Source organism: Lynx canadensis, chromosome C1 (genome assembly GCF_007474595.2).
Source record: "Lynx canadensis isolate LIC74 chromosome C1, mLynCan4.pri.v2, whole genome shotgun sequence".
Classification (NCBI taxonomy): Eukaryota; Metazoa; Chordata; class Mammalia; order Carnivora; family Felidae; genus Lynx; species Lynx canadensis.
In genome coordinates, this window is record NC_044310.1 from 219,896,864 (window position 1) to 219,924,359 (window position 27,496).

The following is a 27,496-nucleotide window of genomic DNA, read 5'->3' on the forward strand; positions in this document are numbered from 1 at the left end:
ATACCCGCCCACCCGGCCACCAAGGCTCTGGAGAGGCCCCCTCTCAATACCCCAGAGCGGGCCTTCCGGCATCTCCCTCTGCTGAGAGTTCCTGTCTGTGTCAGGCCTGCCTCTCCGGCGGGCCGGGTTTGCGGGGCTCCCTGGCTGCACAGGGCCCTCTGCAGTTGGGCTCACCCTCTGCTCCACCACTGCCCCTCCTCCCACACAAACAGGAGAACTTTGGCCTGGGTGTCCCCAGCCTTCCCTCTGGATCCCACCCCAGACGCCCCCACTCAGCCCCCGATCTCGGCTGGAAGCCTGTGCCTGTGCCTCTTCTCCGTGTACCCACTCCCGCTCGGCCACTGTGTCCTCAGGGGCCATCCTAAACTTGCTCAAACCCACAGGCCTCTGTCTCGGTGAGGCCAAGAGGCCAGGAGGCCGAGTTTGGGCAGCTGCCAAGGGGTGGGAGAGAATGGGGCAAACTGGGGAAGCTGGGGAAGGGCGGAGGCTGGGCTGGGGCCCAGCTCCTGTTCCCCTTGGGTTGGGGGAGGCAGTCGATCAGGGGCCCCGGACGATCAAAGTGCATTGCAGTCTCTGTGTGTGATGGGTGGAGACGGGGTGCTGGCTGTCCGGCCGGGGGACAGTGGCTACCCAGCAGCTGTCCCAGCGTCGTGCTGGCCAGGGCTTGGGTGCCGCCCTCCTCCGGGCCTGGAATGCCAGGGGCCGCGCTCTCTGCCGGCGCCCCCTCTGCGGGCGCCCCTCAGCTCCTCCGTCCTAGCGCGAGGGCTTCTTCAGAGGGGCCACCTCCCTTCAGCCTGTGGCTGAAGCCCCCATGAACGCTGGGACGTCGGAGGGCCCTGCAGGGCCCAGGCGCCCAGACGGTGCCAGCGCCACGTGGAGCAGAGGATACAGGGTGACCTCCCAGGGCAGCGGCGGGCCCGTCCCCTCCTGTTGCCGCGGGGCCTGGCCTCCGTGGACCAGGCGCCCCCTGGCGGCCTCACACAGCACGCGCCTCTGGGGAAACCCTGCCTGCTTCTCCTCTCCTGCAGGCCTGGCGGCCAGACTTCTCTAGCGTGGGGACCTGGGGTCCCCGCCTGTGGAGAGCCCCCCCCGCCCCGACTCAGCCGGCCCTGACCGGGTGGAGTGGTTGGAAAGCAGGGAGGTTTTTACGGCCTCTGCCCAAGGGACCTCAGAAATGACGGTGAGCTCGTGAGAGTGGGGAGTGTCAGGCCACATAAGATTCCGGTTCGTGACTTCGTGTGATTCTTTTGGATGGCCGTGCCCAGCAGTTGGTGACGACAGCTGTTGTCATTTTACAGGTGAGGAAGCGGGCCTGGGGAGGCAGCAGCCGGGTAAGGCCGTGGGGGCCACAAAGCCCAGGGAACCCTCCCGAAGGCCAGAAGGCAACAGAGAAAGTGAGGGATCCCTCTGCCGGGAGCCAGTGCCGGGGACGTGCAGTGCCCCGTGCTGAATCACACATGCCCGCTGGAGCCCGCAGGCTTTCTGCCTCCGCCTGCGAGGTCGCTCCTGGCCCCCAGCTGTCTTCCCAGCACCTGCCTGGCTTCCTGGCACTCCAGTGACATGCCTTGTACTGCTCTGACCCTTCGCTGGGGTGCTGGGGACAGGGGCCACTCCTGTCACATCTGTGTTGTAGCCACAGAAGCTGGCCCCGTTCCCGGCACCAAGTAGGTCCTCGGTCCACATTGCTGGGGACGCACCTGTGTCCTGCTCCGTGCCAGGCCATGGAGGGTGGGCAGGGAGAGACGAAGGGCCTGGGCAGAGGAGGAGGGGTCTAGAGGTCCAGCGCTGGGGGTTGGAGGTCAGAGGGGGCCGTCAGTGCAGTGAGAACCGGTTGATGTCCCCTCTGGCCTGGGGTTGAGCCTACCTGCCGGCAAGGGGGGGGGGGGAACAGCGTACCCTGGAGCTCACACCAAGGACCACCCCCCGGGCCCATCGGCAGAAACCGTTGCTTCCGTGTGCCGGCTCTGACCCCCGACGCCTGTTGGGTGGTGAGAGACTCTGGGGGAGGGTCCTCAGAAGCCCGCATCCCAGAAAGGGCTGTCCCGGCTGGACCCAGTATCCGTCCGTCACCTGTGGCCTGTAGGGCTCTCACAGGCCACATGGCACACGGCCTGGCCCCAGACCACGGGGTTCCGTGTGCCCTGCCCTGTTCAGAAGGCCAAAACACCCCGTGTGCCTGGCCCGGGTCCCCAAGTGGTCCTCAGCCCCTGGTTGTGCTGCGGCTCCGTCCCTCTGCCATTTGAGGACCTATGGTTTCATCATCCCCAGCCCGAGACGACGGGGGGAGGCGTGTGACGGGGAGGCCCGAGGGAGCCAGGACTCAACCTGGCCACCTGCGTGATGCAACGGCCTGAGCCCCCTGCTGGACGCGCTGCGGTGTTCCTGCGAGAGGAGCAACTTCAAATGTCAGTCCTGCTGCGCAAGCCTCCCGCGCCACGCGGCCCCTGGTTTTCACGCACAACACTGGGAATGGTCACGAACGCCCCTGAAGGTGCCCAGGAAGGGATGTGCTGGCACCACGCACCGTGTGGCCGGCCGCGGCCCACGTTCTCCCCCTGCCCCTGCCCTGGGGTCTTTGCAGGCCCACGCAGACCCCTCGAGCAGTAGCGTCTTGAGAGCCCTTAACGTGACCCCGACTCGGTCCACATCTTTTCGCGTTACTGTTTGATGCCTCGGGTGAGGAAGGGCTTTTGTAGACCTGCTTCACAGATGAGTAAACTGAGGCCCAGGGGAGCCACGTAACTTTGCCCAGCACGCGTAGCCCACGTGCAGCTCAAGCTGTGGACCCCAAAGCCTATGGCATTCGCTGCTGCCCAGTCCTGGGCTCCGAGTTTTCTGGAAGGCTTGGAGCCATCGCGGCCTAGAGGCCTGAGATAGGAACCGGAGGCCCAGGCCCTGGTGGTCCCCCCCACCGCCTTCTCCTGTGGGCTCTCCTGGGCCTGGCTTCCTTTCTAGGCCGGCTTAGAACATCTCTTAACTGGAACTCTTCCCGAGCCTTTGACCTGGCCTCCCTCCCTCCGTCGGGACAGGGCCGTGTATACACTGGCCTTCCTCATAGCTGGGCCTTGCCCTCTGCCCGCCCCCCCCCCCCCCCCCCGGATACCTGTCTGGTGGCGGCCAGCTCTTCCGCAGGCCTTGAGCGCTGTTGCTCCTGCCCGAGGAGGGCTGTTCCCAGGCACCAGGGGCGTGAATCAGATGAGCCCCGGGTACACGCAGGATGGCCTGGCTGTGTGTTCCTGGCCATTGCAAGAAACCCCCGGCGTGTCCCCAGCACCGTGCTGGGCCAAGTCCCCCAGGACTCACGGACAAATGCTTCTCCAGGGGTGAGAGCCTAGGGGACGAGGCAGGTCGGCCTGGCTCCGCGCAGGCACTAATTAAGGAACAGTGTAAGTCTGAGGTTGACAGACGGTGGCCCAGCCTCTTGGGAGAGGGACTGGGGACACATCGGCCAGGCAGCAGGCTGGGTTCAGAACCGGGAGGAGAGCCCGGTTGTGTGGGGGTGCCCATGCTCGTGCCAGGCCATCACAACCCACAGGCACGGGGTGTCAGCCCGGCTGGCCCTGGACAGGAGAGGGCCTGCCCCGAGGCCGTTGGGGGTCGGGTCGGGCGTGGGACCGGCCTCTGCCGTGCCCAGGCCTGGACGTGCCCAGGCAGCAGGAGCACCTCCCTTGTAAGGCAGACTCTTCCTTCCAAGACCTGCTTAGTTCAGGGTGATTTCAGACCAAGGCTCGGGGCCCCCGTCGGGCGCCTGGAGGACACTGGGCCCTGCTGTCCAGTGCAGCCCCTGCCTATCCAGCGTCTCTGCTGGGGGCCATCCCCGATCGCATCTGACCACTAGCAGAGCCCTGTGGGCCCAGGTCACTGCCCACACTGGGGAGAAGACGAGAAGACTCCAGAGCGTGAGGGCTCCAGCCGGAGGCCACCCACCCCGGAGCCCGGCTCCTCGCTGCTAGGGCGGCCGGCAGTCTTTCTTGCTGGTGTTTGTCTAGGAACAGGCCCGGGCAGGTGCCCCTTGCTGCTGGAAGTCTCCTGGGGGCGGGGGTGGCACGGATGGGGATGCTTCCTCCCGCCCCAGGCCTCTCCCCACCTTCCCAGGTGGGGGCACATGGCGGCCAGGTGTGAGGCGAGGGCAGGCGTGGCCTCCCTGCGGGGGGGGCAGGACCCAGGCCAAGCCTCCTCGACTGACTTCAGACACTGACTTCAGACGGGCTGTGGATGCCGGGGAGGCTCTGGGTGGGGGGAGTGCAGGGGGAGTGCACACCTGCTCTCCCAGCAGGAGCCCTAGAATCCTGGGTGGGTTTAGGAGCCGCTGGGGGTGGGGGGGGGCGGGCAGGCCGGCCTCGTCCTGTGCCCTCCTCTGCCTGTGGCCTCAGCGTCCTCTCCCGCCAGCTCCTAGCTGGGTCGTCTTCTGGTACACACACCCCCTCCTGCCAGGTGGGTCCTCCCCGTGCCCGCCCCTGGCACACGGCTGGCACCGGCCTGGCCGGGCGTCCCCCAAGCACCCACGCTCTGGGGCTTGCCCTGCTTCCCAGGGTTCTCCCCGAGTCTGGGCGGGCCTCGGCAGTGAATACTCCAAGCACCTCCCGTGTGCCAGGCCTGGGCCGGGTGCCGGGGGCGTGTCAGACGCACACGCTGGGCAGCTTATGCAACAGAAGGTTACCGTCTGGCAGTTCTAAGGCCGAAAGTTCGGGATCAAGGTGTGCGGGGCTGGCTCCCTTGGGATCTGGGGGGCAGGACCCGTTCCAGGCCCTGCCGGCTTCCGGCAGCCGCTGGGGGTCCTTGGCCTTTTGGGCCTGAATGTCTCTGGCTTCATGTGGGTTGTCCACATGGGCTCGTCTGCCTCCAGGTTTCACCTTAAAAAAGTAAGGACACCTATCAGATTAGGGGCCACCCAACTCCCGTGTGACCTCACCTTCACAGACCCCCTACTCAAATAAGGGCACCTCTGACCTCCTGGGGCCAGGACTGCAGCGTATGAATCAGGTGGCCCAGCCCATCTGCTCCCTGAGATACTTTCCGTCTGGCCGCGGTGGTCCCGAGCCCCGGCTGTTTCGCGACCGTGACTCCTCGGGACAGGGTCATGCCTCCGCATGTCCGCCACAGGTTCAGGAGCCCGGCACAGATGCGTACCGAGGCCCTGGTGACAGTGTGGAGGGGTCAGGCCCCTTCCCACCCACAAGCTTCTCCGGGCACGGCCCTGGTGTGGGTGGGCTCAGAGGTCTAGGCCCTGACCCCCGCCGGGTCCTGGAGTAGTCTCCAGCCCCCTGTGAGCCTCAACTTCCCCATCCCTGTCAGGGTGGGAGGGTCAGGGGCCACTCCTTCCAGCGTTCGGGGCCTGCTGACTGCTGACCCGCCAACACATCCGGCTTGTGTCACGTCCCAGAGGCGGGGCGGGCGGTGAGGCGGCCTTAAGACCTTCGTGGGGTTGGGGGGCACCTGGCTGGGATGGTACTCAGTGACACCAGTGTTCTTTCGACAGGCTCAAGGTCCCCACCTGAGGGGAGGGGGCCCAGCATTCGGGGCAGGTGCTGGAATATGCCTGGGGGAGGGAGGGGGGCCCAGAGGCCAGGAGGGGGCACATGGTTTGGAGACGGGGAGGCAGAAGGTGGCAGACGGGCCACCGTGTGGCAGCTGTCCCCTGGTACGGTGGCCCAGCTGAGGAAGCTTGCTGCTCACTTGTGCTAAGCGCTCCCTGGGTCCTGGAGGCTTGGCTGGGTGACAGGGCAGCCCCGAGGGGCTCCATCAATCCCGCTCCCTTGCCATCTGTCCTGACCTCAGCCCCCGGAGGCCCAGGGCCCCGCCCACCGCCCCTGCTGCATCTCACAGGGGAGACTGGCCGGTCCGAGCTGGGGACTGGCCCCGTCGGGTGGTGCTGGGTGAGGGCCAGCAGAGCACAGCACGGGGGCCTGCGCCGTGAGCCCCAGGGCCCCGCAGTGGACGCGAGGACCAGAAGAGAGGAGGAGAGCTGGCCGGCAGGGGGGCCTGCGGGAACCCCGCTCTGGGCCTCTCCCCGCCCCCCACTAGCACCTGCTGGGGACCGAGGCCCTGCTTCCTTTAGCCCCTCGCCCTGGCTGCCTCCAGTCTCTGGCTTGGAGGTGCGTCCAAGGGTGTCTGCAGGGTGGGTCCGGCCACGTAGCGTGTGGATGAGGAAGCCGGGTCCCAGAAAGGGGTCCCCCGTGCTCAGAGGCCCGTCCCTTGAGGGGTTTCTCCAAATTGCCTCCTTGCCTCGGTGTCCGGTGTGGGTACTGGGTAACAGTGCCCACCCTGGGAGGGGGCACTAGGGGGACGTTGTGTGTCCCCGTCCCATAGGCGCTGGGCATGTGGTCCAGAGTGCAAGGGGGAGGTCGGCGGTAGGACGGAGAGCTGGGGCTCGAGGCCCCGGAGCACCCACAGGCACGAGGAGAGAGGGGCCCGGGAAGGGGCCAGGAAACTCTCAGGCCCATGTGAGGCCCAGTTGAGGCCCTCGTGACACTCGACTGCAGGAGCGCCTGGCCAGCCGCCCCCGGGAGGGCCTCCTGAGGTCAGAGCCGGTGCTCCTGACGGCAACAGATGTCCGAGCCCCACTGCCCTGCCCCTTGTGATGAGGAAGGGCTGGCCAGGCCGGGGCGAGGGTCTCCACCTTTCATCCACTGTGTGCTCACCCTCTGCCAGTTTCTGGAACACAGAGGTGAAAAGCCACGGTCTCTGTCTCCCAGAAGATCAAGGTCTAGTGAGAAACTCCTTTGGGGCCTTCGGACCATCCTGGACTCAGCGGGCCAGAGCCTGCCTTCACTGACTGTCCAAGCCTCGTCTGCACCCCAGCTGGTCGGTCCTACGACGGTGGCAGTGCCACCGACACCTGGAGGGTGGACAGCCGGGCCCTGGACAGGTGCACCTGTCCTCTCTGGGGCTCCCTCCCCATCGGCACTGGAATCTGGGGGTTGGTGGCCCGTGCATACCTTCAGACGGTGTCCCCAACACTGAGGACCCGCTTTCTGAGCCTGCGAGTCCCATCCAGGCCCGTCCCTGTGTCTAACGGCATCCCACGTGCCTGGTGCCACATCGAACCATGTGGGCCCCCGTGGTGAGCCACGGGTGACAACTGAGTGTGTCCTTAGGCTCCGGGGCCCCCGACTGCCTGTCCCTGGCTCTGGGGGCCAAGGGAGTATATCCCACCCACCTGTGACCATCTCCAGGCCCTGGGGACAGAGATGATGCCACCCGCTGCCTGGGTTGGCTCATGATCACTCACATCTCGTTGTCATGGAGTGTGGGACACAGTGGACCGACAGAGTCATTTTAAAAGGATGAGGCTCTTAATTCCGCTCCACCGTCCTGACCTCCTCCCCTGGCGTGGCACGGGCTGCCCACACCACAGAGAGTCCGGGCCTCTTGGCATCCTGCCCTCAAGTGACCCAGGGACTGGCACGTCCCCATCACTGCACATTTGGGGGGTTGGGGGACAGGTCAGACACACACAGCTAAAGCCCCATCCCCAGGGTCCGGTGTGGTTCCCAAGTAGGAGCTGTGCGCTGGGGGCATTTTCGGTCAGGGCCAGGGACCCTGTGAAGTGCTGGGCACTCTTGAACAGCCAGGAGGTGGTTTCCAGAAATGCCGGTAGCGCCTCATGCGAAGCACCTTGAACCAAAGCTCTGGGCGGGGTGGGACCAGCGGCCGGGAGCACGAGGGAGGGGCGCCCTTCTGCGTTGGGGCCGGGATGGCCTCGCAGGGGTGGGTGGCGGAGTCGTCTCTGGAGGAGGGCGAACTGTGGCGGACCGACAGGTGTGAAGGCAGGGCGCGGGAGGCCGGGGTCCTCAGCGGGGGTGCATGCGAGGCCCGGGGAAGGAATTCGGGCAATTGGCGAGCACGGCCGAGGAAGAACTCGCGTTTCTGTTTTTGCTAACCTCTAAGCGGACTGAGCGTCTCCTGTTACATACGAACGATGGGCAGCGGTGGGGTAATCGGGGCGTGGTTGCCGTGGAAGCCGACGGGTGCACTCTGTCCCCTTTCGTTTTGCAGCGGGTGGCCGGCAATCCCTCTCACACTCTCCACGACCTTGACGTCTCGGCTGGTTCCAGACCTGCCGTCAGCTCACGCAGAGCGCGCTCCTAGGAGAGCGGGCGAGGCACCACGTCACGCGTTCGCTGTGTGGTTTTCTGAGGACCGTTGCGCCTCGCCTGGCGTCCTTCGTGGTCCTCCGCGTAATTCTTCGACTCGTCAGCGCCCCGGGAAGGGGTCAGCGGGCCTCAGCAGACGGTCCAGTGGGGCCAGTGCTCCGGCCAGTGTGTGCACCCAGGAGGGCCTGCAGGGACTGGGGGTGGGGCCGGGCCGCGGAGCAGGGGTGTCTACGGGCACCGGAGGTGACGGGGACATTCAGAGGTGACAGTCTCTCTGCATCACTCAGTGGGTGTTACCTGAGCTCCTCCCGCGTGCTGGGGCTGTTCTCCCGCTGAAACGCAGCCACCAGCAGAGCCACTGGCACGAGGACAGGACGAGCGTCGGTCGTGTCCTGTGAGTTGCGGCTCTGCTGGCCACGGTGACCACGTGTTACGTTGGAAGTCGGAAGTAAAGAGAGCTAACACGTGAATCCAGACACGCGCGTGTTGAGGTGAGGTTTGCAGTCACACCGCCGCCCCCCCCCACCGCCAGGGCTGTAGAGCAAAGACCCCTCCCAACTGGGGTTCAAGTGCCGGCTCCACATTCACTCGCTGTGTGACCTCGGGCCAATTACTGAACCTCTCTGAGCCTCAGAGGGCTGTTCCATTAAATGGGGATGGTAGCAGTGCCTGCTGCATGGAGTGTCCGTGGTCATCAGTGCGCCCGTGTGCACAGCCAGAGTCCATGCCGCGGGGCCTGCTGGGGACACGGGCCCTCCGTCTCCAGGTCCGCCTTCTGGAGGCGCCGCGGGGGAGGGCCCCTGGTGGGAGGCTGAGCAGCCACACGGCCGGGGGTCAGAGATCTAGGCTGGAGGGGAGGATCCTCCCCTTGGTCAGTCACCCCCTTCTGCTTACCGGCCAGTGCTGGGTGTGGCCTCCGTGCTCCCGCCCGCTGGCCCTGGTCTCTGGTAGTTGAGCGCTGCGGGAAGAGCTGGTCCTGGAGGACAGCCCTCGGTGAGGGAGCACTCCCCCAGCGCTGCGGGAAGAGCTGGTCCTGGAGGACAGCCCTCGGTGAGGGAGCACCTCCAGCCCTGCGGGAAGAGCTGGTCCTGGAGGACAGCCCTCGGTGAGGGAGCACTGCCCCAGCGCTGCGGGAAGAGCTGGTCCTGGAGGACAGCCCTCGGTGAGGGAGCACTGCCCCAGCGCTGCGGGAAGAGCTGGTCCTGGAGGACAGCCCTTGATGAGGGAGCACTCCCCCAGCGCTGCGGGAAGAGCTGGTCCTGGAGGACAGCCCTCGGTGAGGGAGCACTCCCCAGCGCTGCGGGAAGAGCTGGTCCTGGAGGACAGCCCTTGATGAGGGAGCACTGCCCCAGCGCTGCGGGAAGAGCTGGTCCTGGAGGACAGCCCTCGGTGAGGGAGCACTGCCCCAGCGCTGCGGGAAGAGCTGGTCCTGGAGGACAGCCCTCGTGAGGGAGCACTCCCCCAGCGCTGCGGGAAGAGCTGGTCCTGGAGGATAGCCCTCGGTTTTAAGGAGCACTCCCCAGCCCTGCGGGAAGAGCTGGTCCTGGAGGACAGCCCTCGATGAGGGAGCACTCCCCCAGCGCTGCGGGAAGAGCTGGTCCTGGAGGACAGCCCTCGGTGAGGGAGCACTCCCCAGCCCTGCGGGAAGAGCTGGTCTGGGAGGACAGCCCATGAGGAGAGAGCACTCCCCTAGCACTGCAGGAAGAGCTGGGTTAGACCTGTCCCTGAGGACAGCTCTGGGTGAGGAGCACTCCCCCAGCGCTGCAGGAAGAGCTGGTCCTGGAGGACAGCCCTCGGTGAGGGAGCACTCCCCCAGCGCTGCGGGAAGAGCTGGTCCTGGAGGACAGCCCTCGGTGAGGGAGCACTGCCCCAGCATAGGGCCAAGCCCACACCTAGGAAGGACTCCTGTGTGGCCTTGGAGGGTGGCAGCTGGTGTTTACAAGAGAGCCACAGATGGAGGCACCAGAAGTAGCCACAGATCCTGTGTAGAGGTTGGAGGGGGACAGGAGATGGTGCCGGAAGGACCCACACACACCCTCAATCGTAGCTGGGCCTGGAGTCTGGCAGCCGCGTCGGGGGGGCCTCTCCTCGCCCGGGTCACCTGGGGCCTTATCAACGTCCCCGTGGCCCCTCTCTGGGGACGGGGCTGGTTCCGTCCCCTTGACCATCTGCTCCAGGATTTCCCAGAGCGGGACCATGCCACCCCCATCCAGAGCTGTGTGCCTGTGTGCCCTTCTGCCTGCTGGGCATGGCTGGACGAGGCCGGGGTTGAGACACTGGGTGCCTAGGGGAGCAGAATTGCCCACCTCCTGAGGGGCCTGGCCTTTCTCTGACCTGCTTCCAGCTTCACCGGACCCTGAGAAACTGATCTGGAGAGGCCAGGGAATAGGATGGTCCCCAACATTCACACCTGCTCCGCGAACCCAAACAAGATCAGGGCTCCACCTCTGGGGAGCCGGGCAGGTGTGCAAACGCTGAGCTCACGTGACCCTCTGTGTGCCCAGCGGGGCCTGGTGGGCGCTGCCTCCGGTGGAGGGTTGGCTACTGGCAGGAGCGTCTAGGCAGGTGTCCCACGCCCAGGTGGAGGGTGGCCTGCTGCCCTGGAGCTCCTGGCCGCGGAGAGGATGGCACAGGCCAATGGAAGTGGCCAGGCCTGGCTCAGCTTCCGGGAGAGGGGTCTCCTCTCCATACGCGGGACTTCCAAGCTGCTGGTGGGCCCCAGGTGCCACCGTGCTCTTATTTCCTCCCCTTCAGCGAAGACAGGGAGGCACACGAGCCAGTGGCGTGGGGCAGCAGACCTGAGACATTGAGCGAGTCACGGAACGTCTCCCAGCCTCAGTCTGCCCATCTGTAAGATGGGTATGATTCTATGTCCCTGTTACTCAGCCTGCTCTGAGGGGGTTGGGGCTGTGGGTCTGAGGACCTCAGCTGGGGTTGTGCCTGAGTGTTGGAGGGAGGGACCCCGTGTGACTTCAGTCAGGCTTCTGTCCACACCCCACGAAGGGCTGGAAATAAAACTGCAGTATATCTTCTTAAATTGGTAATCCAGATGGTGAAAAAGTTTGTAGTTTAGGTATGTCCTGAATATTTTAATTTAAAGTAAACCGGTGTAAGTTTTTGGTGAAAGTGCGTGCTAGATGTTTAGCGTAAGTACGTTGCAGGTAGTGGGGGGCGGGGGGGTCTTGCTTTTTTGGTGATAAAATACGCATAAAAAAAGATTTAGCATTTTAACCATTTTTGTGTACAGGTCAGGGTCATTAAGCACATACGCACCGTCCACACCATCCGTCTCCAGAATTTTCTCATCTTCCCCCACTGGACCTCTCTCCCCAGTGGACACGGACTCCCCAGCCCCGCCCTGGCCCCGGCGCCCACCTTCCGCTCTGTCACTGTGACTCTGACGACCGTGGGGGCCTCCGCGTACAGGGAGTCACACGGTATTTGTTGCTTCAAGTCTGGTTTCTTTCACTCCGCACGGCGTTGGCAAGGTCGGGTGCCTCCACGTCGTAGCAGGTGTCGCGCTTCGTTACTTGTTGAGGCTGAATCATATTCCGTCCTGTGGCTCTGCCACGTTTTGTGACCCACTTCTCGGTGGACGGACACGGGTTGTTTTCACCTTCGGCTGTTGTGAGGCAGCCGCTGTGCACAGGGGCGTGCGAGATTCTGTTCCAGTCCTTGCTTTCATTTCAGTTCCTTTGGGCCAGATACTCTTATGCTAAGGAATAATGCCGTTTTTTCTGTCACTCACGGTGAAACTGTGTCCCGTCCAGATCTGCAGCCCCCTCCCCAGCTGTGCCTGCCAGCTGGGCCGGCGAGCCGGGTGGGGGTGCCTGGGCGGTAGGCGGCCCCTGACTCAGCCGGTGGGGGCCGGTGGGGGGCGGGGGGGGGGGGACCGTCCTCCCCAGGCAGCGGGCCGGCCGTCTGCAGCTTGCTGGGCGGCGGGGCGTGCCTGCCCCTGCCCTGCTCCGCGTCCCCGTCCTGCTCAGGACGCCCCCCCACCCCGGGGCTGGCGTGGGGGGAGGTCTCGCAGTGGGGGAGGGGGGGGAGCGGGAGGCCAGCACTGCTCAGCCACTTCCCGCCGAGTGACCGCGGGCATTCATGTCAGCGCCTACACCGCCCGCCGCGGCGAGGGAAAGGGGCTGCTGTGCGGATCGCGTCTAACACCTTGCACAGCGAGCAGCGAGTACTCCCATCTCCCGCGGAGGCCGCCGGGCCTCTGTGAGAACAAGGGCGCCCTTGTGGGGAGCAGACTCGCCCCGAAAACCCCCTCGTGGACGCTGCCCGCTGTCCTGCTGCCTGTGGGAGGGGTCGGGTCAGGAAGGTCTGAGGCCGCCACTCTGGGGCCGTGATGGCACGAAGCTGCGTTTCCTTGAATGCCGACACCAGACAAAGAGTCTCTCTGTGCGGTGTCTTCGGGCATATTTGTTTACTGACCCGGGTCCGGCTCGGGTGCTGGGCAGGGAGACAAGAGAAGGGAAGTGGAGGCCCCACCAGCAGGTAGAGTGGCCTTCCTGCCGCCAGGGAGGGGGGGCTGCCTGTGCTGAGTGGGTGTTGTGCCCCCGGGGGGGGGGGGGGCTGGGAACGCTTCCTGGAGGGAGGCCTGAGTTGGCCTTGAAAGAGGGTGGGGCCAGGGGGAAGGGCGCTGGGACCCAGAGTTACTGCAAGTGGCGGGCCACAAGCTGGAGGGGGACTGAGGAGCTGGGATGCCAGGCCCATGGCGCCCGTGACTTTGGACATGGCTACCAGGCTTGGCGGGAAGTGGCTGGGTCAGGGGGCGTCAGCCGAGCCCTCTGCCCCTTCCCATTCTGTCTTTTCAGCCCCAGGATTTATGGGGCCTGAGCTGAGACTGGGCCCGGGTCACCGTGAGCCCCCGTGGGCTCGCTCAGTCGGAGGGTCCTGCCCCATGTTCCAGCCCAGCTAGGAGTTGGTGCCCCCTTTGCCTGTGGGGGGGGGGGCCCCAGGGGGGAGGATGGGCAGACCTGAGGCGTGTCTTTGCGGGGAACACAGCAGAGAGGGTCCCTGAGCTGCACCCCCTCCTGCTGTTCCAGGTCGTTCCCTGTGGACACTGGAGAGGCCCCCTCAGCTGCCCCAGGCCCCAGGGGAGGGCGGATGGGAGGGCTGTGCAGAGCCTCAGGCATTCACGCCCCACCGATGCCCAGCCGGCTGGCATGCGGATGAGCCCAAGGGGGTGCTCTCCTCAGCTCAGCCTGGGCCAAGCTCGGCCTGATGGGAGAGATTCCGGGGAGCACTTACCCCTGGGCCCCGAGAGAGTGCTGCTCCCTGCCCCGCAGCCAAGACCTGAGGTCTCAGGTGCAGCAGGCACAAACCCAGGGTCCCCTTTATCCCTGACTTGTTCTGAGGTCACGGAGTGAGCTGTGAACCCTGAAGCAACCCAGGGGAGGCCCGTTGGAGAGGGCTCGGTCTCTTGGCCAGAGCTGTGGCCGGACTGATGAGGCCAGGCCCACTGCCTCACCGAGGCGCCCCCAAACCTGTGCTCACTGGCAGGGTGGCCTGCCCGGGAGGTCCCGAGCAGGAACCGGGCGGCACAGAGAGCAGCCTTGTGGTTACCTGGTGAAACCCCCTTCTTCAGGAGTCTTAGGTGTTGTGGCCTTGGTGAGGGGTCTTTGATCAAGCGCTGCCTGCCAGGTAGGTCTCTCCAAGTGCAGGCTGGCCGCGAGGAGGGTGGCCTGAGTGGGTGGTTTTCTCCTGTGGGGTGGCAGCCAGGTGAGGCCAGGGCCAGGGCTCCGGGGAGTACAAGGTATTGGTGAGGGCTGTCCCGGTGTCCTGGGAGGGAAGGGAGAGACACCAGTGTGGGAGGGTTCCCCGGGAGCCTGTGGCCGGGTGGGGTTGGCCGATTCCCAGGGGAAGGAGATCAGCAGTTGGCACGCAGGCCCAGGTCGCCTAGCTGAGAGGCTGGAGGCCTGGAGGGGACAGGTACCGGCTGTGGTGGCTTTGAGGGCCCCAGACAGCAGTGGGGGGTCTGGTCGTCGTCAGCAGGAGAGGGGGCTCCCAGGTGGGGAGCTGCCGTTCTCCGTCCCCCAGGAGAAACCCGACGCCCCCATGCCCTCCCTGCCACCCCCGCCCCCCCCAGCCTCAGGTCAGCATCCGGGATGGGCCCCCGCCCCCGGCTCCCGGCTCCCGAGCGCGCTCCGGGCCTGCCCCTCGGGGCTGTGCTGCGGGGGGAGAGCGGAGGAGGGCCTGGGTCCCCGCCGGGAGAGGGGCCGGGCCGGAGGGGGCGCGGGGAGGCCGCCCGCGGGTTCCTGGGAGACGGGGCGGTGCCAGCGCGGCGGGGCGGGGGCTGCGGGAGGAGGCGCGTCCCCGCTGCCGGGAGCCGCGCCCTCGCCGTGCGCGCCAGTGCGGCCGCGGGGCTGCCGGGGCGGCGGTGGCCGCCGCTCTTCCCCGGCTCCTGGCCGCCTGCGCCGCCTCCGAGCCCTCCGGCCGGGTCCTACTCCTCCGCCGGCCCCCGGCCGGGTCCCCAGGCGCCCCTCCCCCCACGCGCCCGCAGCCGGAGTCGCGCGCCACCCGGAGCGTCACCGCCACCGCAGCCTGGGACGCCGCCGCTGGAGCCGCCGCCGCCGCCGCGCAGGGTTCTCGGGGCCACGGCGCGGGTGGCGTCTGCGGGGCCGGGATCCAAGCTGGGCGACCCCGCCTGGGATCCAGCCAGCCGTCCACCCCAAGCCATCTCCATCTCCCCGGTCCCCCAGCGCCCCCGTCCCCAGGCTTGCCACCCCTTCCTTCACTCCCTCCGCCTCGCCGCCTCATCCCCACCCCTGTCCCCCGTCACCTCCGCCTCGGCCCCACGTTCTGTCCGCCCTGCCCTGCGCTGCCCTCACCCCCTACAGGCGCATCTTCGCTCCGCTTCTCCACCGCTTCGCAGCAGGTGCCCCAGCGTCCACCCCGCGGATCGTGGGTCCCCGTTCTCGCCGCACCCCATCGCCACCCCACCCCGTCCCCTCCTGCCGTTCCCCACCTCTCCCCTTCCCCGGGCCCCTCTCCGCCGGCAATCCCGCAGCGTCCCGCCACCCCTCCCCCCCCCCCACCCCCCACCCCCTCCAGTGCCTCCCACCGCCTGCCGCAGCCCCCTTCCTGCAGCGAGCCCCCCTTCCTCTTCCGTCAGACCCGTCCCCTCCCCTTCGCCTGCCGCAGCCCCCGCGAGTCCCCGCTGCTGCCACCCCCTCCCCATGCCTGCCGCGCCCACTGCGGCAAGCCCCTTCCCCGCCAATCGCGTGGCCCTCCTCCCCCACGCCCGCCCCGCCTGCCGCAGCCCCCCGCGCGGCCCCCCTGCTCGCCGCCTCCCCGCCCGCCTGCCGCAGCCCCCGCAGCCCCCCGGGCGCCCGCCGCGCCCACTGCACCAGCGCCCGGTCCCCTCCGCGCCAGGAGCACCGCCGCCGCATCTCCAGACCGCGCGCTGGCTCCCCGGCTCCCGCCCCGCGGCGCGCGTCCTGGCCCGCAGCGACTGGCGAGGGCACCGGGGCGCCCAGCCTTTGTTCCGCGGCCCCGGCGACGCAGCCCCTCACAGGCCTGGGGGGCCCACGCCTCCCGCCCACCGAGCGAGGAGTTGTCCGCACCGATGCCCCTCGGTTTCGGGTCCCAGTGCCTGGCGGAGGCTCTGCGGCAGCACTGGCAGAGGGCCGCTTGGTGACGCTGTCATTTGCCTGAAACGGTGGGGGTGGGGTGGGAGGGGGGCTTTGGGTGGTCGGTGAGGGGTGGGGAAGCAGGTTGGGTCCGAGGCAGGAGGGGTTGTGGGTGTTGTTGGTGTGTAAGGGGGAGTAGGAGATCGTGGTTGAAATGTCCTTTGCAAGGTGCATCCGAGGCCACCCTTCTGGACGGACTCTAGGTGATCAAGTGTGACCCTCCAACAGGGACCAGTCAGGGGCAGATGCTTCTGGGGGATGGGGGGCTGTTGAGAAAGGAAGGTCTGGAGCTCCGCTGTGGCCAGTGGCCAGGGAAGCTCCCTCTGTTTGCTCCGTGTCTCCCACCCCCAGTCGGCTGGTAGACATGCCAGGGGGAGCCTGTGGCCACTGGAGCTACATAGGGTCCAGGAGCAGGAGTGGGCGGGGGCACTTGTCCAGGGGAAAGCCTTGGACACCCGCTCACCCCCAGTCTGCCGGCAAAGCCCCGGGTAGGGTCCAGAATTGAGTAAAGGAGAGGGGTGGGGAAGCCGCCCCCTTCCTGCCCTTCCAGACCCGGGCCTCTCCCTTGCTGGGTTTTGGTGCCTGGAGCTGGGCACACGGCCCCGCTTCAGCCCATCCAGGGAGGCTAGCGCAGGCTGATTGTCGACAGTGCCTTAGAGTGATCTAGGGGTCGCTGGGCCAGGTGGTGCAGAGCAGCGGGGCTGTGGCTTTAAAGACAGGTCAGGCAGATAGTCTGCCTACTCCCGTGTGAGCCCTAGAAGCTTCTGGAGACGTGGGCTTGGCATGGCGCCATCTTCCCTCTGCAGTCTCCGTGGGAGGGCTCTAGCGCCACCAGACACGGGTGGCTGCTGGGCCGGGCTCTGGACACATGAGGTCCGTGTCCGGCATTGGAGCCGGTGACCGCTGTTGGGAAGGGGGTCTTGGGCTAAAGCATCAGGGTGATAGTGCTGGTGGGGGTGGCTGCTGGGTGGGGAACGCCATCCGGAGGCTGCTAAGACGGGACAGCTGGGACCAGCGCTCAGCAGGTGGCAGAAGGGTGTGAGCCTTAAAGATGTTTAAGTCGTAGACTGGTGCGGGCTCAGTGAAGAGAAACCGGGGGTCTGGGGTGACCCCGAGAGATCTGAATCTGGAGGGAAAAGGTGGACCTCTGGTCTGCCACCCAGAAAGAGAAGCAGCTGCTGATGGGGTGAGGGGACTGGGTGCAGTACTTTAACCTGAGGAGCAGGGAGGGAGGGAATCTGGGAATTCGGGGGCGGGGCCTAAGGGAAGGAGCCGCAGGGATCGCAGGACGGGCCGGGCCGTACATCCCACCGTGAATCGGTGAATCGGACCTCCCTCCCGTTTCCCCAGAACCCCCGGGGATCGCCACAGGGAGGAAGTGTCCCACAGGCCAAGGGAAGTCCTGGATGTGGCCGGCCCGCTGTTGCAAAAGCCGCAAAGGGACCGAGGGAGGAAGGAGGGACGGTCACCAGCCGGCCGGTGGAAGCGTCCTTGGGAAGAGGGGCCGGCGCCTGCCGGCGCGGGGGAGTCTTCGTTTCTCGGCAGGTGTTGAGAGGTGGGGGGGTTCGGGGCCGGAGAGGTTCGAAGCGACAGGATGCGATTCCGTCAGTCTGACGTGCACACTGCCGGGGTGGGGGGTCCCCTTCTCTCCCGCAGACCCCGCTCTGCGCTTTGGCTCCGACCGGGAGGGGCAGGCCCGCTCTCCCGGATGCGCGGGGGTGCGCTGCTGAGCCCGCCTCCGGCCGGCCGGCCGTCCAGGGCCGTCGGACGATGCGCGGACCGGGCCGGGCCGGGCCAGGGTGGGCGGAGGGCGAGCGCCAGGCGCCGCAGCCCCTGCGTCCGCCCCGCGGCCGGCTCGCGGCCGCCTCGGCCCAGCCTGCCCGGGGCCTCAGGCCGGCGCCCGGGCTCTGGCTCCGTGTCTTCACTCCCGTTGTGTCCGCGGAGGGAGGGAGGCCGGGGGCTGTGCCGGGGCAGCCGGAACAGCGCAGGCCACCGGGCGGCTGGACGAGGTGGCCGGGCAGGGCTGGGGAGGCTGTGGGGACAGTGCCAGGGAGCCCACGCAGCAGCTGCCCACGGCGGAGCTCCCTGCATCTCTCGGCGTCCCCCTCCTCTGCCCAGCCTCTCTGCTGTCTGCGTGAATGGCAGGCTCGGGGAGGGGGTCTGGGCCACCGGGAGACCAGGAGGGTTCAGGAGGGAGGGCAGCCGGCCAGGGATGCCGTCGGCCCCCACAGCCTGCAGATACTCAGGACTGGGCGGCCCGGGGCCCACCTGACGCCCGGCTGGCACCTGCCCCCTGCCCCAGGCCACACCCCCGGTTCGCCCTCCCCCCCCCCCCCCCCCACCCCCAGCACCACTGGGACCCCGGTGTGCAGAGGGCGCTTTCCGGGCCCCCACTGAGGAGGGGAGCTCAAGTTTCTCCTGGTTGGGGCCCGGGGACCCCATGGAGAGGACCCTCATCTTGCTCAGCGTCCTGCCTCCTGCTGGCAAAGGCACCCGAGAGGGAAGCATGGTAGCTGTTGTCTGGCCCAGCCCTCCCTGCCTGGAGGCACCTGGGCATGCCACCCCTCAGGAGAAGGGGCACAGGGATGTTGGCGGGTGCCCCCCCCCACCACCACCACCAGGCCCAGGCTCCGACCCTCAGCCCCAGCTGGTCCCCACAAGGCCCGGAAAGGTCTGGCTCACCCAGAGGGTCAGGCCTCAGGTCCCCAACGGCCACACCCCCCCGGCAGACCTGGGGCTCCCCTGGGGGTGGTCACAAGTGGTCTCCAGCTCCAGTCTGTTACCCCGAGGTCAGCCCTGCCCCAAGATGGGGGCCCCAGCCCCCCTCAGACGGACATGCTAGCATCACCTCCAGGCCCTGGGAGAAGGGGCGGTGGTCCTCTAGGCATGCAGCCCCTGGGGGGAGCAGGTGTCTGAGACCAGACACCATGTCTGAGTGCCCCCCCCAGGCACCTGCAGCCCCTCCCACCGCACCTGCAGGCCTCGGCGGTGCCTGTCCCGCCGATGGGCACGGAGGCCAGACACGGCAGCAGATAAACACAGTCCAACGTGGTGTGACCCGGTGGTTCCGAGAGGCAATTCGGGGCAATTCAGTCTCCCCTCCACCCGAGGCCTCTCCTAGAGGCTGCCTGCACCCAGGGCTGCTGATTCTCCCCCGCGGGTCACCTTGGAGCCAGCCCCCAGCCCTCGGGACCCAGAGAACTCTGCCCAGGCCGCCGCACCCCCACCCCACAACTGTGCACAGGATGACCCCGCCCCCACACAGCCCCACACAGCCCCTGCCCCCCCTCCCCCGTCAGACCCTTGCTGCCCAGGGGGCCCCAGGAGGGACCGCTCCCACAGCTTAGAGGCACGAGGTATGGCCTGCAGGGTGGGGTAGGGACGGGTGGGGAGGGCGGGGAGGTGGCCCGGTGGGCGTGGAGGCCTGAAAGCAGGTAGCCTTGGCTTCTCACGGTGCAGCATGGACTGGATGGGAAACTAGTCTCTTTGAGCTCGGTGTCTCTGGTCTGTAAAGTGGGGTCAGGGCACCCACCTCCGAACTGCTGTGATCGTAATACTGGGACCTGCGGCCGGCGCAGTATGCACAGCAGTATAACCACAGGGCTGTGTGACTTAGCACCTGTCCTTGACCCCAAGGTGGGAACACGGATAGCGGTGCTGCCCTGGAGCCAAGGGCCGAGGCCGCGGCGTGAGGAGTGACGGGGGCTTTGGGGACGCAGCGGAAGGGACATCCGGAGACACCCGTGTGTCCTCTTGCCCCGCCCGCCCCCGGCAGATCTGTGTCCAGGCCGTGTCCTGGCTGGGTTAGGCTGCCCCCACGTGCTCTGGCATGGTGCGGGGGTGGGGGGGGGGCGGGGGGGTAAGGAGGCTCTGGTTGTCTGGCCCTGCCCGTCAACGACCCCTTCCTCCCTGCCCATTCTCAGCCAGAGCCCAGGCAGGGGGCACCATGCAGGCCTGGAGGCTTACCCTGGGGAGCCTTGAGTCTGGGAGCCCACCCCTCCGCGCACACACAGGGCCCTGAGGCAGTTCCGTGCTGGGTCACATTTGTGACCTGAGCTGCTCCAGAGCCCCTGGGATGGCCCTCCTCACCCGCATGGTGGCAGCAGGGGGACTGAGGGGCCGGGGGGACCTCCGACATCCCTGCACCCTCACTTTATGACCAGCCCGGCTGCGTTTGTCCCAGACGGCCTGGAGGGTGGCCTGCGGAGGAAGCCCTGCTCCTGTGTCCCACGCTGGGGACTGCACCGCCTACCCCGGGACCCCCACTGGAGCTGTGCCCCTCCCAGGGTCCGCTGTTCACGGCCATCCTGCCCAGGAGACCCCGCCAAGGCCCAGGGCCAGTTCTCCTGGTCCCCAAAGCTGTGCCTGCCCCCGGACCCATGCCCCAGCAGCCTCCCCGCCCCTCCTCCCCTCACGCCGGCCCCTCCCCACAGGTGAGCACCTGCGGATCTGCCCCCAGGGCTACACCTGCTGCACCAGCCACATGGAGGAGAACCTGGCCAACCGCAGCCGGGCTGAACTGGAGACAGCCCTCCTGGACAGCGGCCGCGCCCTGCAGGCCACACTCACCACCCAGCTGCAGAACTTCGATGGTGAGCAGGCCACTGGGGTTTGGGGACCACCAGACGCTGACACGGTGGGGAGCTGGGCACGAGGGCACCTCTGCTAGCGAGGCAGGGTCACAGGATGGGTGGGGTTATTAGCGCTCTGGGGCTGGGAGCCGAGATTTGGGGTGTCCCGGTAGCGGAAAGCCGCGCACATGCGGGGGCCCAAGCAGGGGACCCGTGAGCGTGGGGTGGTCTGCAGGCGACTTTGTCCACCCCGTGGTGTGCACGGCAATACACGTGCACGTTTGGGGAGATCAGGCCCATCCCTCTGTCGGCCCTTCAGAGGGTCCCTCTTGCTCTCAAGGTGGCTCCTTATCACTAGAGGCAGGAACAGGCCTCGCACTGGCCACCAGGTGGCCCGGAGCCAGGAACCGCAGCGTGAGGGCCGAGCTCCGGACGGGGCACTGAGGATGGGGCTTCGGAGGGCCGGGTCTGCGCTGGTGCGGGGGCAGGAGGAGTTTGGGGCCCCGGGCGTGGCCCTCACATCTCCGGGGCAGCTGCTGTGTGTGGCATTCATGGGTCTCACACCGGGAGTCTCACGCCGTGTCTGGGCAGAGAGCGAACGCCCTGGACGGTGAAGAGTGGGTTGGCGTAACGACGTCCACGGTGGCCAACCCCAGGGGGACGGTGTGGGCGCTGGGGTGGGGGGCCCCCAGGAAGTGACCTCCGAGCTGAGACAGGAGGGAGAGTGTGAGCCTGCAGTTAGCAGACAGCCCTGAGTGGCTTTGAGGCCCAGCCTGGAAACACCTGCAGCGGTGGCTGTCCTTGGGGGCCTGTGACCTCAGCCCCCCGCCTCCTTTGCACCATCCGACAGCCTGGCCAGGAGCTGCCCGGCTCCCACCTGGGGTGCTGCACGGGGTGTCCTGAGCCCTACAGCCCAGGGCCTTGGGTGGGGTAGATGTGGAGGAGCCTGAAAACCCCTGGGGGCCCAGGGTCCAGGGGCCTGTGCAGGGAGGGTGGCCGCGGCTCTGGGGGCCAAGTCCGAGTGCAGGGGCCATGTGGTTACAGACTGCACTCTTGCTGCTAAAGGGGGTGGGTGCTGTCCGGGACCCCGCTCTGGGCATACGGGGTGCAGGGGATCTCCCCCGAACCACGCCCACACCCTGCCTCCCGGAAGGCTGCAGCACATCTGTCTGGGGCTCTGGGCAGGTCCCAAGGGCTACAGGAGATCCAACCCGGACCCTCAGGCAGGCCAGCTTCTGGGGGGCATGAGAGGGAGGGCCGGACACGGGGCTGGGGGGTGGGGGGGGCAACGCAGGGAGGAAAGAGCAGGAAGGAGGCGGCCCCACCTCCTGACTCAGAGGACCCTCCTGCCCCCCTTGCAGGTGATCCCAGTGAGTCCCTGAGGGCACCCTGAGCCTGCCCCCAGCTCAGAAGTGTCCATTGGAGGCCCTGAGACCCGAGAGGGGACCCGCACCCAGGCTTTTGCACCCCAGGCCACGGGGGGGGGGGTGAGGTCTTAGAAGTCCTAGGGGCATCGGGGGTCTGGGCCAGAGCCCCCTGAATCCCTGCCTGGCCACCACAGCGTAGGGGGTGTGCGGGGGGGGCGGGGAACAGGAGGCCCCGGGAGGCCTCACCGCACCCCCCCCCCCCCACTGGCCCAGATCACTTCCAGCACCTGCTGAACGAGTCGGAGCGGGCGCTGCAGGACACCTTCCCCGGCGCCTTCGGGGAGCTGTACACGCAGAGCGCCAGGGCCTTCTGGGACCTGTACTCCGAGCTGCGCCTCTACTACCGCGGCGCAAACCTGCACCTGGAGGAGACGCTGGCCGAGTTCTGGGCCCGCCTGCTGGAGCGCCTCTTCCGGCAGCTGCACCCGCAGCTGCTGCTGCCCGACGACTACCTGGACTGTCTGGGCAAGCAGGCCGAGGCGCTGCGGCCCTTCGGGGAGGCCCCGCGCGAGCTGCGCCTGCGCGCCACCCGCGCCTTCGTGGCAGCTCGCGCCTTCGTGCAGGGCCTGGGCGTGGCCAGTGACGTGGTCCGGAAGGTGGCCCAGGTGCGCTTGGCGGCCCCCCCCCCCCCCCCCCCCCCCCCCGACCCTTCGGCCCCGCCCCCCGCCCCCGCTGCTTTGCATCTCGGCCCCGCCCCGTGCCCCGGGGTCTCCTGGCCTCGCTCCCTGCCCCGCCTACAGCACTTCCCAATGTCCCGCGACTGAGCTCCTGAGCTCCGGCGGGGGCAGCCGGGCGGTCCCATCCTCAGCCAGCCTGGGTCCCATGCAGGACCAGAGGGGAGAAGGTGTGGGGCTAGATGCCGAGTCGACTGCGGGGTCAGGGGCCGGGAGTCGAAAGGGCAACCAGCTCGGAGGCCAGAGCAGGCCGGGGCCTGAGGCCTCGAGGGCCAGCAGGCCCGTCCCCAAAGAGGCAGCTGGAGTCAGACCCCCTGGTGACAAACCGGGGAGGGGGAGGGCATCGGCCCTGGGTGTGAGCCGCCTCTCTGCCTCCAGCTGGCGTCCTTTAGCGGGTCCTCCTCCCAGCCCTGAGCCTCAGTCCCCTCGTGCGCGTGGCACACAGACCTATTCACGCTCCCCCGTGAGGCTTGGTGACGGCAGTGTTCCAGGGAGTCGCTCACCAGGACGGTAGCGGTCATTAGGATGAGTGGTCCCACGACCCGTGGGCCTGCCTGATCATCTGAGAGGGGGCTCCCCAAGAAGGGCCGGGGCCAGGCGGAGGTCCCACTGTGGGTGGGGCAGAACTGAGGCCTCCTGACTTCTGTCCAGAGCCTTCCAGCCCGGGGCTCCTTGGGGGGCTGGGCACGCCCAGCTGCGGGGCTGGGCTCAGGCTGCCTTGGCTCCGCAGGTGCCCCTGGGCCCGGAGTGCTCGAGGGCCGTCATGAAGCTGGTCTACTGCGCGCACTGCCTGGGGGTCCCCGGCGCCCGGCCCTGCCCTGATTACTGCCGCAATGTGCTCAAAGGCTGCCTGGCCAACCAGGCCGACCTCGACGCCGAGTGGAGGAACCTTCTGGGTGAGCCCTCGCTGCCACCGCGCGCCAGAGCAGAGCAGGGACAAAGCCAGTCCTGTCCTCGGGAGTGCCTGGCCAGAGGCCCTGGGAGGAGGGTGACCCGGGGTCGAGAGACAGGGAGGCCATTCTGAGTGCAGGCTGCTGCCTGGGGTGGAGCCCTGCGGGGTCCTAGTTCCTCGCCCTTCCCCGCTGAGCAAGGGCCCCCTCACGCATACGTGCCCACGTGAACGTGACCTAAGGCGGGCCACCGCATGCGGTGGGCCAGCCGGCCTGTGCACGTGCCGACACGTGGGGGGCCCACACGCATCCACATCAATACGTGTGAGCTGACGCTGCTGACGTCAGGTGGGCCGGCGTGCCCGCGCTCGGCACCGGTAAGTCCTAACTGTGCTGACCCCGCAGGCTGACCCGTGTACACGCTCACATGTGCTGATGCGTGAGACTCACCCACACGTGTGAACTAGCAACCCGCCCACGGTGGGCCAGTTCAGTATGTGCCAGCACACGTGAGCTTCCACACGCGTGTGCCCAACACGCGTGCATGCCGACACACGGGAACTAACACGTTCACCCACGGACTCCTGGCCGGCCGGCACGCGTGCGTATCAGCACACGCGTGAGCTCACGTGTGGACACGGCCTGGCTGGCGTGCATACTTACCAAATGCCCTCTGTGCGTGTGCCCACGCCTGTCCCAGACTCCATGGTGCTCATCACCGACAAGTTCTGGGGCCCGTCGGGTGCGGAGAGCGTCATCGGCAGTGTGCATTTGTGGCTCGCAGAAGCCATCAACGCCCTCCAGGACAACAGGGATACGCTCACAGCCAAGGTGCGGGCAGGAGGGTGTGGTGGGCGTGGAGTGGCATCCCGGATGTGGCCTCGTGCCCCCGCAGGACCCCTACGGTCTTCCCCCAGGTCATCCAGGGCTGTGGGAACCCCAAGGTGAACCCCCAGAGCTCCGGGCCTGAGCAGAAGCAGCGCCGGGGCAAGCTGGTGCTACAGGAGAGGCCCCCCACGGGCTCACTGGAGAAGCTGGTGAGTGGTCCTCAGCCCGCCGGGCCCTGGGTGGACAGGGGAGGGGAGGGGAGGGCAGGCCGAGCAGGGCGCCCCGTGGTCTGATTCCCGCCCTGCAGGTCTCCGAGGCCAAGGCACAGCTCCGAGATGCCCAGGACTTCTGGATCAGCCTCCCCGGGATGCTGTGCAGCGAGAAGATGGCCATGAGCACCGCCAGTGACGACCGCTGCTGGAACGGCATGGCCAAGGGCCGGTAGGTGCTGCCGCGGTCTCACCTGGGCCTGTGTGGCCTGTGGCACCAAGTGCTGTGTGCGCAGGGCCGTGCCCGACCCCAGACACGCAGTAGGACACAGGAAACCCTCACCCGGGCCAGCTCCCGGCAGCGTGTACCGAGCTCCGTGTGCCCGCGCCCCGCGACTGTGGGCTCCCATCGGCCCCTGAAAGGCCACTGGGGGTCTCGAGCTTGCCAGCACCTGGACAGGAGAAGAGGGGTGTGGGAGGGCGTGCCAGGGTATTGCCCCTTGGCAGGGATCAGGCCGTGACCCAGGGCCTGCCCTCGGCCCGCAGGTACCTCCCGGAAGTGATGGGTGATGGCCTGGCCAATCAGATCAACAACCCTGAGGTGGAGGTGGACATCACCAAGCCCGACATGACGGTCCGCCAACAGATCATGCAGCTGAAGGTCATGACCAACCGGCTTCGCAGCGCCTACAACGGCAACGACGTGGACTTCCAGGACGCCAGTGCGGGCGGGGCCCTGAGGGCGGGGCTGGGGGCGGGGCCCTGGGGGCGGGGCCATGGGGCGGGGCCGGGCAAGGGTGCCCTGGAGAGACCCAGCCCCCAGGCCCCTACGGTGGCAGGGAGATGCTGCTGCTGTCTGGACACAGACACCAAGCAGGCCCCACCCGTGTGTCCCCAAGCACAGCTGGGCCTGGCCAGGATGTCCATACGGACCCGGCAGGCCCGGGCAGGTCGGGGAGCTCAGGGCGGAGCTGGCACTGGCACAGCCGACCGCGGGAGGCCTGTGTGGACGGTTGCTGTGCCCGGGGTCCCCTCACGGTGGGGCGGGCCTGCTGGAGCCTCCTCTCCTCCCCAGGTGACGACAGCAGTGGCTCGGGCAGCGGGGATAGCTGCCCCGACGACCTCTGTGGCCGGAGAGTCAGCAAGAAAAGCTCCAGCCCACGGACGACCCTGACCCACGCCCTCCCGGGCCTGTCAGAGCGGGAGGGCCAGAAGACCTCCGCCTCTGGCTGCCCCCGGCCCTGCGTGTCCCTAATGCTGCTCCTCTCCCTGGTCCTCTCGGCCGCCAGGCCCACGTGGCGGTAACTGCCGCAGGCCCCAGGGACCGAGGCCAAGAACTGACTTTGCCAAAACGCAAAACAGACGATATTTAATTCTGCTGGGCCTAGAGGCCCAGGGGCAGGACAGGGAGGGACAGTGAGGGGCCCCGGCTCTGGGACTGTGCTCGGGTGGGGCAGGGGGCCCTGGTCCTGCCGGCCACCCTGGCTTTTAATTTTGTATGAGGGCCTCAGGTCAGCCGGGAACAATGTCCCCAAAAGCCATGTATTTCAGGGACCTGGGGGATGCCGGTGGCCACCTCCCGCCTGCCTGCCCGCACCTCTCCCCCAGCTCCCCGAGCAGCGTCCCGCTGGAGAGTGCGAGCCTGTGCCTTCCTCTCCTGCCTCCTCCTGCCGAGAACTTCTGGGCTCCGTGTGTCAGAAAGCAAAGCCCACCCCTGGATGCCTAAGAATCCCTGGGAGGGCATCAGGGTTTCTGCCGTCCAGGGTCTAGCAGGGGCTTTGAGATTATGCATGAACCCTTCTGACTCAGCCAGGCCCCCGTGATGCCGTGCCCCCCCCCCAACCCCGCCCCCCGAGGCCCTCAGCATCAGGGCGACTTCTGACTGGGAAGGCACCCTTGCCGATGAGTCTGTCTGGACTTTATTCTCGCCAAGGACTGGCTACGAGGGTCTGGGGCACACAGGTGGGCTGCTATGGGCACGGCCTCGCCACTTCCGGGCCCCGCCCTTGGTTGACCTTCACGTGAGGCTGGGGGTGCCGGTCGTGGCCATCCCGGGAGAGCAGGCTGGGTGCCCCCTTCAAACACGGGCCCCACGCCTGCACGGGGACTTGCGGCCGCGTGCAGGAGCTGCCTGCCCGTGCCCTGCCTCTCACCGCCCCCAGGCCTGCGGCCCCCAGCTCGAGGTGGGGCAGGCAGGGCTGGAGGGGACACATGGCCACAGGACGCAGGGAGGCCAGTGAAACTTGAGCCCGGCCAGGAGGCCTGGCCCTTCCTGACCCCACCAGCTGCAGGGGGCCCGGGAGGGGGCTTTGACAGTTAAGGGCTTTTCCAAACTTACATACATTCACAGACGCTTTCCACCTGTTCACCCAGAGCTGCTTTTCAGCTACTCCCAGAGCTTGGAGGCACCTGGGCTTCCCGGACCTGGGCGCACCCCTGCTCGCTCAGGCTGTCCGGGCCCGGGACCCTGCCATCCTCCCTCCCTCCTGGGCCCTAGCTGCTGTGGGTCCTGGGGAGGGGGCTGGACCCTGCCAGAGAGGGGCTCAGGCAAGGGGACCCTCACGGGTCTGTCGGATGCTGAGCCCCGTGGCCGGGCACAGCAGTCCTAGCCAGCACCGGGACCCGACAAGGCCATTTCGAGCTGCTTTGCCTTGCGTCCTGCGCTGGTCAGGGCCCCCAGCCTGTGCCCCGCTGGGCAGCGCTCCCCCACGGGCACCCCCACCTCGTGATAGCTCTGCTCCTGCCACCCCAGAGGGCTGGGCTTGGGGCCTCCTTCCCAGCAGGCAAAGGCCAGCTGGACTCTCGGGGGGCTCTGGGGCAGCGGCCGCCCACGTGCCCAGATGGCAGCCTTGGCCGCGCGTGGGCGTCCCCGCCCTGTGTGCCTCTCTGGAGGGGGCGGCCCCAGCACAGTTGCTGGCCGGGCCGTAGCCAGGCCTGCTGTGTCCCCCTGCACGGTGTCACCTGGCGTCACATGCTCTTGAGTCCTTGTACGAATAAAAGGTTGGAGAGCTCGTGTGGCTGTGGTGGCCCCGTCCTGCCCAGCTCGGGGGTGAGCATGTGTCCGTAGGCTGTGCGCAGCAGACGTGACTCGGGGCGGCGTCTTGGGGGGTGGGGGAGGGCTTGGACACAGACCGCGCCGGGCGGCATAGCCCCCAGGCTGCAGGGCC

At 67.6% G+C, this 27,496-nt stretch overlaps 1 protein-coding gene across 1 annotated transcript in view; it reads left to right on the plus strand.

Annotated features, from left to right (window-relative positions):
• GPC1 (glypican 1) overlaps nt 1–27,341 on the plus strand; it is a 28,729-nt gene extending 1,388 nt beyond the window's left edge. Inside the window, exons 2-9 of the mRNA XM_030323979.1 lie at nt 20,164–20,322; nt 21,942–22,333; nt 23,133–23,298; nt 23,993–24,123; nt 24,210–24,329; nt 24,428–24,561; nt 24,876–25,051; nt 25,405–27,341. Coding sequence (XP_030179839.1) covers nt 20,164–20,322; nt 21,942–22,333; nt 23,133–23,298; nt 23,993–24,123; nt 24,210–24,329; nt 24,428–24,561; nt 24,876–25,051; nt 25,405–25,634 — 1,508 coding nt within the window. The 3' untranslated portion in view covers nt 25,635–27,341. The remainder of the gene's footprint in view (nt 1–20,163; nt 20,323–21,941; nt 22,334–23,132; nt 23,299–23,992; nt 24,124–24,209; nt 24,330–24,427; nt 24,562–24,875; nt 25,052–25,404) is intronic.
• The last annotated feature ends 155 nt before the right edge of the window (nt 27,342–27,496 follow it).